The 11,284-nt window shown below is 44.7% G+C and overlaps 1 protein-coding gene across 2 annotated transcripts in view; it reads left to right on the plus strand.

Annotated features, from left to right (window-relative positions):
* The window catches only part of erbin (erbb2 interacting protein), a 59,084-nt gene extending 49,343 nt beyond the window's left edge, over window positions 1-9,741 (plus strand). For both annotated transcript variants that reach the window (XM_083930485.1, XM_083930486.1), the window contains exons 22-26: window positions 2,832-2,885; window positions 2,964-3,131; window positions 4,965-5,057; window positions 6,307-6,381; window positions 6,491-9,741. In XM_083930485.1, coding sequence (XP_083786611.1) covers window positions 2,832-2,885; window positions 2,964-3,131; window positions 4,965-5,057; window positions 6,307-6,381; window positions 6,491-6,598 — 498 coding nt within the window. In that variant the 3' untranslated portion in view covers window positions 6,599-9,741. The remainder of the gene's footprint in view (window positions 1-2,831; window positions 2,886-2,963; window positions 3,132-4,964; window positions 5,058-6,306; window positions 6,382-6,490) is intronic.
* Window positions 9,742-11,284: the final 1,543 nt, after the last annotated feature.

Raw genomic sequence — 11,284 nt, forward strand, 5'->3', positions numbered from 1 at the left:
AGAGGCAAACGAGCTCTAAGAAATATTGTGAGTGAGAAATTTGATGAGGGATTCGGTGGCCGTGAAGGTAAACAAATCCAGGTACTTTACCAACTTCATCCCAAATGGAACCAGCTTTCAGAAGCCATGCCTGTTTAATGGGGTGGCTCAAAGCCTCGGCAAATACAACTAAACGTGTCTGTCTTGATACTATTCGGGATATTGGGGCGAATTTACTTTTTGGTCTGAAGTTTACCAAAGCCTACTAACCGAGCTGTATACACAGTATTTCTGATTCACTGCATGTTCTCCTGTTTATGCCGTAAACCTTTTTGTTGTGTCTTTTATGTCATCACTCATTTGGGGGATTGCATGGCCTCGGCTGACATGTCGCTTGGTTCTGGTCGTTCCGTGTCCTCCCTCTGTTCAGAACGCGCTGTCTCGCTCCTATAATTCCAATAACGCTCCGCTGAGCTGGTCTCACTACGGCAGCTGTAGGGATATGCATGCCAGCCATGGGTCTCTGGTGTTTAGCGCCAGGGACGGACAGCCCTACGGAGCTCTGGGCCTCTGTGTGAGTACTGTGAACTTGAAGTTAGCTCCTGCAGCTCATGCTAAGCCAGGGCTTCCAGTTCCTGCTAGTTTCACATCCTTTTTAGAGGATGAGAAATGTTTCCTTCTCTCCTCGACGTTGAGAAGCAATCACTGACCCTTAGAACCTTTCACTTGTCCTTTTGGTAGGCAAGTGAAAGTGTAATGTCTCTCCTAACGTCTGATTTCACACGACCACAGACCCTTTCCAATGCATGTGACTGTCTTCCCTCAGTGAAAAATGGATGGATCATAGTAAGTTGTGTAGCTCCTCTTAGCGCAATGCAGTTTGACTTGTTTAAAAGGGGCCTGCTTGTTTGTTGTACCATCATCCAATTTGTGCTGTGGCTTTACTGCTTTACTGACATCTGACTGAAGTCATTAAGGCTACTTTAGTTTTTTTTTCTTTCTCACAAAGCATAAAGGGTGTGTGTGGCATAATTAAAGGGGTACTTGAGTATTTTTCAACCTGAACCCTACTTTCCCAAGTGACTGAGGATAATATTCTGAAAATGATCCAGTATTGAGCGCAAGCGCGGCCGTCCAGCAGCGGCGAACCAGTCCGCAATCTAATCCTACGGTGCATTTACACACCATCAATTTACGTTCACTGAAAGTGCTTGTTGTTGCCACTGACCGGCTCAGATGGTTATTCTAAGACGACATTTTGGAGTCAAGTCTCGTTCTGAGAACTCGTGAGACAACGGTGGAATGAGTTGTAGAGACGAGTGCCGGGGAGAGTTTGTATCTGAAAGAGTTCCAATAAAAACAATGGTTCGCACGTTTTCAAATTGCCGTGCAACACTTCACACAGCTTTCGTCAACTTTTGTTGGATACCAACAGGCTGAAGTTGTGGCTAATTGTGCTACAAATTAGATCCTGAGACAAACCATCAAGTCTGCGGTGACCATTTTGATCCCGATGACTACTGCCAGCCACAGAGGACAGACGCGGGCAGACACGGGCTGATGTTATTAGCTAAAGTTACTCTGTTGACATGCATCAGTAGCTACACACCAACGCTTCGCAGGATAAAGGCAACTTCTCCATCTTACCACAATGTTGTCACACTTACAGTAACAATCGGAGCCTTTCAGTGGCAAAAACAAGCACTTTTAGTGGACCGCTATTAAATGTCTCAAAATTACATCGCAGTATATGTGTGTTTGTTTCATGTGCTTTTTAATGTTTTTGTTTTTTCATGAAACTACTTTGTTCTGCTGCCGTCTTGGCCAGGAAAAGAGATTTTGTAATCTCAGTGGGGCTTACCCGGTAAACAAACGGTTTTATTAATAACGGTCCACTTCACGGCTGCAGCGCTCTCGCTCAATACTGGACCGGTTTCAAAAATTGTTCCTATTTGTCACTTGGACACGAATGCACAGCACAGGGTTGGAAAATATAAAAGTTTCCCTTTAATATTGTCTACCACATCTCATTCTACCACATAAATATTGTGCAAAGGCAGATTTGTTTTTCTAGTCACAAATTTACAGCAGGCTGGTATTTTCTCCGAATCCAGCTGGAAAAAGTGTCACCTTAAGCTGTGGTGTATAATGCTTGTTTGAGGAAATGAAGCCTTTCCAGGTTGGTTTCCTCATAAACAAAGCCTACTTTCACTTGAGTCCAAGTTAAAGAGATATTTAATATCATACATGGTACAAAAACACCCCATTTTAAACCTGCCAGGTGCTTTTAAATCATAATCATCATCCTGGTGTGCATTACCCCTCCACCCTGCCACACTCACAGCCCTGTGATTGTAATGCATCAGAGCCACCGTGATTGTCTTCTCCTTTTAACTGCACTTTAAATCCTTATTTTGCTCATTTATCATCTTCACTTCAACTTCAGAATCACTTCAAAACCTCTCAGTTTGTGTGTGGGGATGAAAACTGTGTTTGCAAAAGGTAAGTGGTTAGAGGTGTGTGTGTTTGTGTGTGTGTGCGCGTGTGTGTGTAAGTGATTTAGAAAGTGGGCATTAGAATCTCTAGAGGGAGAAAAAGGCTAAAGATGTCTGAGAGTGTTGTGTAACCCCGTTCACACTTAACATTTAAGATCCACTTCATCTCCAGTAAGCTAACACTACTTTCACCTCCTTCTAAAGCAACACATCACTGCCCTAATGTCATTACCAGACATGACAAATGTCCCTGTCAGTATAATCGTCTGTGCGGTCTATTATCCCTCGTTGTAAATGAGTTTCAGCGGAGCGAGGTTCGGGCACAATGTTAATGGTAATCACTTCCTTCCCTTTCAGGATGACGTGTTTCCCCAAGGGCAGCAAAGCTTCACCATGGACCCCCACAGAAAAGTAGGTTTAATGCATACAGACTTTTTAGACGCAGAGCAAAAATGTGACATGAGTAACATGAGTCTTTTTGTTCCCAAGGTGCCTTTGATGAACGGTCAGATGGGCCCTTCTGTTCGTCCTCAGGTGAGCCAGGCGCCCATGGCCCGCCATCCTTCAAGAGAGCAGCTCATCGATTACCTGATGCTCAAAGTCTCCCATCAGCCCCAGGGGGCCCCACGCGTCCCTCAGGACTCACTGCAGCAAGAGGTGAAGGATGGGGTTCGTGTGAAATGACTTGGGGCGCACTCACACTGTCCGTCCGTACCGTGCCCCGTGCTTTAGGGTACTTGTCCCTCCTCCCACTGCCCAGGCCCGTTTGTACTCACACTACCTGGGCCTCGGCGAATGCCTCTTGCCTGTCCATACGTCATCACGCTGTAACTTGTCACACGCATTGATGACGTCATCGCGATGCGTGGCTTTGTTTACAAATCTTTTCATAGACCTCAGAGTTTTTGTGCGTCTTGTCGACTGTTTTTGAATCTTTTCATCGACCAAATCTGCAGTAAACACTCCACCTCCACATCACACCAACGTGAACCTTTCACCGCCATTGTTTTAAATGTCCGTGCATGGTCCCTCCTTCTTTTTTCTATGTCCGACCAGGCGCACATAAAATGACGTCAGAACCGCGGTGGCCTCGTGCTGGTACACGTGCATACGCTCGCGCTCGTACACGTGCGCACGTGCTCTACAAAAGCCCACCTCTCCCAAACGGGCCGTGGACGGCAAGCTGGCTGCAGCTAGGCGTGCTGCGGTTGCACTCACACTGGTCCAACGAACTAGACTTTACCCGTAAAACCTGTTTTGGCACGATACGGATGGACAGTGGGAGTGCTAAAAAATTTGTTTGATTATGAGGATTTAGTGCACGGCTGAAGTTTGATCAAAAGAGTAGTTTGACACGCGGACGTTGGGTGAGAGGATCAATACTCTCCCAAATGTGTCCGTTAAATATGGGCAGGAGCTGGTGAGCGTAGCATATAGACTGGTAACAAGGAAGGAAACAACAATATTTAACCTTTAGAGATGCTAGTAGGTAGGCAGTGCCAGGATAGCTGTTTCCTCTCCAGTCTTTATGCTAAGCTAACCACCTACTGGCTACAGCTTCATATTTAACACATCTATAGGAATGTAGTATCAATCTTATCTTACTTAGGAAATACGCGTAGTCACTTCCCTTCCTGACTCTAAATAGCCTGATAATAATCTTAGTTTCTGTGATAAGGTAAAAACGGAACAAATGACAGATGTCAAAGATATTTAGAGTTAATGTTGTGTGATGTACGATAAGATTAGACACGCACAAGCTAAACATTCTCTTCTGCAAGTTTAGTCCATGAACAAATGCGAAGATGTCTGGTTATACTGCAAACTACAGAAAGGCAAGCTTACAGAGTAGATAGGTAGATGGATAACTTTATTTATCCCCGAGGGGAAATGAGGTCATCGTAGCAGCGGTACAGAACAATCAGAAGTACTAAAAATAAGATAAAATACAAAATATGAACAACAATAAAATAAAAGTACAGTATCGCAGATAAAACACTATATTACAATATGCTATGTGGATTTTAATGTGCAAGAGAGATAAAGGTGCATTTCAGTGATAAGTCACGTCGAGAAACTTACAATGATGCTATGAGAATATGACTCAAGACGACTAGACGGTGTTGTGTAAGTGAAATGTCTCATGTATAAATGTGTTTGCCGGTTAAAAAATTAATAATAAGTAAGGTTTAGTACTACACACCACTAACACCAGCTGTGGAGACATTATCTTTTCAATTTCTATTATTGATAAATCCTGATTATTGTGCTTTTATGTGTAATGTATTCTATGCAATGTTTTGTCTGTAATAAAGTCGATATTCTCGTTCATTCACCAGAATTTTCACACACATCACAGCGAGCCAGTCTAAAAATAAAATAACCTAACCTCCTGCTGTGGTTTTTCAAGATCAATGTCTGAAAAATTGTGTAAGTAAGAGTGAACGACTGTGAACGCGTGACTAATGAAAGTCTGTGGGTGTGTTTCAGATCCGTGTGAAGGTGGAGAAGAATCCAGAACTGGGTTTCAGTATCTCAGGAGGAGTCGGAGGCCGGGGAAATCCCTTTCGTCCTGATGACAAGGTCAGCTGCTCTTTCTTAATAGCACAATAATTCATGTCTTTTATTGAATCATACGTGCAAACTTGTTGCTTTTCTGCGACAATCATCATTTTCTTGGTCAATTGGGCCGCGTAGAACCAGAGGGTTTTTCTTGGGGGTGTAAGAGGCCAAGGCTATGGAAAGAGGCAAGGACACCAATAAAATATAGCAGTGCTTTGGGGGTATCGCACATGCGCAGTGGAACTGTTCTTTCTATGATAGTGCAGACCAGATTTTACTACGCATGTGTCCTACCCAAAGCTACTTGTCTTCAGAATGACAGGAACAATGTGTAAGCAGTGAGCTTGCGCGCTTTACCTCCGTGAGTACTATTAGTAGTAGTTACACCGCAGCTAGCACGAGCACTATACCAGGGGTAGGCAATTCCGGTCCTAGAGAGCCACTGCCCTGCATGTTTTAGGTTTCTCTCTGCTCCAACACACCTGATTCTAATGATTTGCTCGTTATCAAGCAGCTGGTGCTCGTCACAGTTTGATTATTGTTGGACTCAGTGTGTTAGGGTAGGGAGAAACCTAAAACATGCAGGACAGTGGCTCTCCCTGTACTATGCAAAGACACCTGCAGCACCACCGCAGCTCTCTGTTAAAATCAACCCCCCTGTAAAGAAAATACTGACATTTTAAAATAGTGTTAAAATCTCATTTCATAGCGTGAGCAGACGGTCTCCTCACGACCCTAATTATATATTTTTATATATGTATGTATGACACCATACATCCTGACACAATATGTATTGTGTACAGAACAGTAGCTCTTCTCTTCTCATCTCATCTCATCTCCATCCGTTGTCCGGGGTCGGGGGGGGGGGCAGCAGCTCTAGCAGGGGACCCCAAACTTCCCTTTCCCGGGCCACATTAACCAGCTCTAACTGGGGGATCCTGAGGCGTTCCCAGGCCAGTGTGGAGATCTAATCTCTCCACCTGGTCCTGGGTCTTCCCCGAGGCCTCCTCCCAGCTGGACGTGCCTGGAACACCTCCCTAGGGAGGCGCCCAGGGTTCATCCTTACCAGATGATCCTGAACCACCTCAACTGGCTCCTTTCAACGCAAAGGAGCAGCGGCTCTACTCCGAGTTCCTCACCGATGCTGAACTTCTCCCCTTCTCTCTAAGGGAGACAACAGCCCCCCTCCTGAGGAAACACATTTCAGCCGCTTGTACTCGTGACCTCGTTCTTAATATGTATAATCAATATCATTTCCATATGATTTCAGGGTATATTTGTGACAAGGGTTCAACCTGAGGGGCCGGCATCCATGATTCTTCAGCCTGGAGATAAAATCATCCAGGTATTCTGCCGTCTGTGTACAAAATGTCCCTAGTCTCTTCTGATAAGTTAAAGTTTCGTTGGTTATTTTTCTCCATGGTGATCAAAACCCTTGTCGTCTTCTCTCACAGGCAAACGGATACAGCTTTGTGAACATCGATCACGGGAATGCAGTGGCCCTGCTGAAGACGTTTCCAAACACTGTGGATTTGACTATCGTTAGAGAAACACAAGCATAGACTCAACGGCAACTGACCTCTGGAGCGGAGGGTGCACGAGGAGAGAGACGAACACAGATCCCTGTTGACTCTCATATTTTTATACACAGAGGACACTGACCTGTTGATACCTGTCGGGACTATTTATAGTAGAGATCTTCATAGCCTTGATTAAACGGGGAAAACCACTGAATGTAGTGGATCGAAGTGAGACGGCGGCAAACCTCTGCAAGTACGAGTCCTCAAAAGGCCATCACTGTGGTATATATATTTTTATACATGAGAAGCTGAAGATGTGACCCGCTCTGATGCAAACAATGACTGTGGTCTCTGTACAGATCATCTTTTTTTTTTTTCCTTTGTCCAAAACTCTTAAAATTCTTTATCACACATTTTATTTCTGTGGATCGACATGAATTGACCACTTGGGGACGTCGCTCCCTCTCTTCTGTCGTCCAATTTGCCTTTTTATTATTGTTTTTTTTAATTTAAGATGTTGAAACCGGTTTCTGGTCTGGCGTGCGATCTTATACGGAGGACAATGTTACGTGCTTTTCATGTGGAGACGAATGTAGATCATGGTTTTGATTTTGTTCTGTTTTTGAGAGGTTTTTCTCTTCTCGCCGGATCGAAGAGTCGAGAAGAGGAAGTCATCCGCCTCCCCGCTCCCATAAACCTGCGCACGCCCTCTGGCGTACGGACACGTCTGTCCTCTGTTCCGCCCAAATGACGTTGAAGACACAAAGTCTGCGTGAGATCTTTTTATGAGACTGGGAAATGGAAGGGAAACGAATCCGCAGGATGTTTAAGTCAAAACAACAACCACTGCAGCTCGTTGTTGTTGTGGTCGTTTCTACCCCTGAAGATTAGGCAAATTAGCCTCTGACATGAAAAGGCAACATGTCCAGGTACAAGGTGAGAGGTGGTGGGGGTGGTGGTGGTGGTCAGCCAATCAGTGACGGCCATCAATGCCAACCTCACCCAAGAAGTCCCTGTACTCAGAAGGTATTTTTGGGGGTAAAATGGTCCTGGATCAATGTCCAGAGCTTGATTTAGACCCTGGTCCCTGCGATTGAAACACAATTTCAATCCTCAAAAGGTTCCTAGTCCCTGGGTGAAGTTCCTGCGGTGCTGCAGCTACAGTGGGGAGATGGAAGAGGACAGGTGTAGCAGGCTTTTGCTCAGCCTTAACCTGTTTCGTCAGCAGCTTTTGTTTAAAGCAAAGTTCAATATTTTGGGAAACGCGCCGAGAAGACGAGGGCGGTATCTGTCGACCTTCTCCACCTCTCTGATCCGCGGATACGCATTTCCCAAAGTGTCAGAACTACGGCGTTGAGCGTAGAGACAGATATGGTGGTCGAGCTAGTTAACCAAAGCGAGTTTTGGGAAATCGTGGACAGAAAGCAAAAGCAGGAGACAACTGAAGAAAGATGTTTGAATACGAACACGTCACCGTTTCACTCGTGTGTGTTTTATTTTTCCCTTTTTTGTTTGGGAGGGCTTCATCTTTTACGCAGCCCGTTGGTGAGACGAGTGTTTTCGTTTCGCGGGGGTTTCAACATCTGTCAGTTTTCTTTTTTTTATTTACATGGGAGAAGACCACAGTTTGCCTTTTGTGTCTATAACAATGTTTTATCATGCTTTTTACTCATCACTTTCTGAGCAGTTTCCCAATATCCTTTATTTTCTTTGCTGTACAGAGAGTAGAGTTGGGAGAAACCAGTTGTCAAGTGCCATAGACCTTGAACTGTTCGACTAGGGGGGGGGGGCGACCTTTGACCCCAGAACCCAAGCAATATTCACATAGTCACAACCAGAGTACATTTGCAGCGTAACGGCTTGAAAGTAATATTTAAAGCCTTTGTTTTCAGTCAGAAAGACGTCGGATAGCTTCTTGTTTTTGTGGAAACGCAACCTTTCAGTAATCACCGATGATTTTACATGATTTTTATATATCGCGAACAGAATCATTGTTTTGGGATACGAGATATAAATACGGCAACGCTCAAACAAACGTTTCTCTGCGTCGCGTCAAAGTAAATGTTTGCGTCACTTTGCCCGAGGCTTTTTTAACCGTCGCTTGGGTTACAACGACTCCCGATTTTCATTTGTGCGAATCCGCCGACGCCGTTGAGAGGAAGGAATCCGGTCCGACCTGCGTCTCAGAACATTCCTAGCGTTTGTCAAAGAAACGAACAGAAGGAGAAATTATTTGCGTTTCTAAAAATGGGAACGTTGTGTCACTTCAAGTTCACCGCGCACCTCTCTGTTCATATTAAATCACAGTGAGACGTGTTTCCTAGAGAGATGGAAATGATCAGATTCACCCCGTAAATCCCAATAATACACTTTTGACCACTGAATTGTGTGTACGATATATAATAGAATTTTATCCTGCAGTGTTTCAGCAAAGGGCGTCCCCTCAACTCGTTTACAGTAGATTCAGTCATCTACTGTTCCCGTATGTAGCTAAGATTGACCCTTATTTTACGCCTGTGGCACTGTCGAACCAAAATGTTAAGAAAAACCTGTGGTAATTAACAAAATTAACACCCCTTTAATAACAATAACCATAGTCGTACTGTTTAAAGGTAGCTGTGCTAAGTGAAACCGTGTAAACCGACTCTAAAAGTGGTCGTTTTTATTCACGAGCAGACGACGTTAATCATGCGCGTGTCCCAAATTTCCCACTGAACGTAGTATTGTACGCGGATGAACTGTTTATATTATTTGTGTTAATTTTGTTGCAGATTTCTTTGAGCTTTCTAAGAGTAGTAGGAGGTGGAGGGGGGATTTCTGCGGTAATGGTCACTTTATATTCACGGCAACAACAAAAACAACGTGCAGTCTGACACCGTAGACAATCTAGGGAGGTAAAACACGTTCTGGCATTTTCTTCATTCGCGTCGGTCGCTCTCTTCTGCTCCTGTGTCGTTCTTATTTATTTAGTAGTCCTCTGTGGTTTTTTTAGACCGTACTAATCAAACTTGTAAATACTCTTAAAAACAAATTGTGAAAAGAATGAAATAACGTCGTTAGTGACTTGCGATTGTAAAACCAGCAATAAGTTGCAATGCAGAGGCACTCGTTTTAATGTATAGCTAGTATTTCTAAGGTTTCTCTGGAAACGGCCACAGTGACATGATGATGATGATTGATATGCATTTATCCAACATTCCAGATTTTGTACATAATTTACCTGTTTCTGAAGTAACCTGTGGAAAATAAACTAATGCTCTTTAACAAGGACTTTACTGTCTTCATTTCATCCTCTGGGTTCGTCTTTTTAAGTGAATAACGCACGCACGCACAGTACGAACGGACAGTCCCAGGTACAGGGCTGATTATGAGACTTCAGATGATGTGAGAGATGTGTACGGTGGTAAAGGCGTGATTTGAGGTGCGGTTGTTTGAGGCACTTCATCTCATCTCATCTCATCTTCAGCCTCTTATCCGTGGTCGGGTCCCGGGGGCTGCAGCTTTAGCAGGGGACCCCAAACTTCCCTTTCCCGGGCCACATTAACCAGCTCTAACTGGGGGATCCCGAGGCGTTCCCAGGCCAGTGTGGAGATCTAACCTCTCCACCTGGTCCTGGGTCTTCCCCGAGGCCTCCTCCCAGCTGGACGTGCCTGGAACACCTCCCTAGGGAGGCGCCCAGGGTTCATCCTTACTAGATGATCCTGAACCACCTCAACTGGCTCCTTTCAACGCAAAGGAGCAGCGGCTCTACTCCGAGTTCCTCACGGATGCTGAACTTCTCCCGCTCTCTCCAAGGGAGACTCCAGCCCCCCTCCTGAGAAAACCCATTTCGGCCGCTTGTACCTACGACCTGGTTCTTTGGGTCCTGACCCAGCTTTCATGACCACAGGTGAGGGTAGGAACCAAGATTGACCGGTAGATCCAGAGCTTTGCCTTCCTCAGCTCTCTTTTCGTCACAACGGTGCGGTAGAGCGACTGCAACACCGCCCCCGCTGCTCCGATTGTTTGAGGCACTTCAGGTGTGATTTTTATTACTCCATAAATCAGAAAATACGTTCAGTAGCCATAAAAAAACAATGTTTGCCCGTGTTTTGAGTGACTTACTTTGTGGCTTTTGTTTTAAACAGAAAATGCATTTCTAGGGCGACTGGGACTCAGTGGAAGAGTGGGTCATCCTCCATTCAAGAGATTGGCGGTTCGATCCCCACCTACCCCGGTCAACATGTCGTGTCCTTGGGCAAGACACTGAACCCCCGAATTGTGTAAATGTGGTGTGAATGATTAGATTAGATGGTCTGTAGATGTCCACTGCCATCAGTGTGAATGTCTGTGTGAACGGGTGAATGTGACAAACACTGTGAAAGCGCCTTGAGTAGTCAGAAGACTAGAAAGGCGCTTTATAAGTACAAGTCCATTTACCATTTATTTAAAAAAACAGAAAAGGCCAAAAAAAATGTTAGTTCTGAATAAATGCTGTGTGACCCATGTTTCTAGGAATTAAATGTTGCATAAATCAGGCGACTAATGACATAAGAACAAACCCGCTCTGTAAAAACCTTCAGGTATGGTGATGGCATTTAGCAACATGATGGAATATATTTTATTTATTTCTCTGTGGGGGTCAGCACACGTTGTTTCAGACTAGGCAAGGCAAGTTCATCTGTATACTACCGTTCAACAACAAGGTCATTCAGAGTGCTTAACGTCAGCGTTGGACAGAAACACAAA

Source organism: Echiichthys vipera (genome assembly GCF_963691815.1).
Source record: "Echiichthys vipera genome assembly, chromosome: 16".
Classification (NCBI taxonomy): Eukaryota; Metazoa; Chordata; class Actinopteri; order Perciformes; family Trachinidae; genus Echiichthys; species Echiichthys vipera.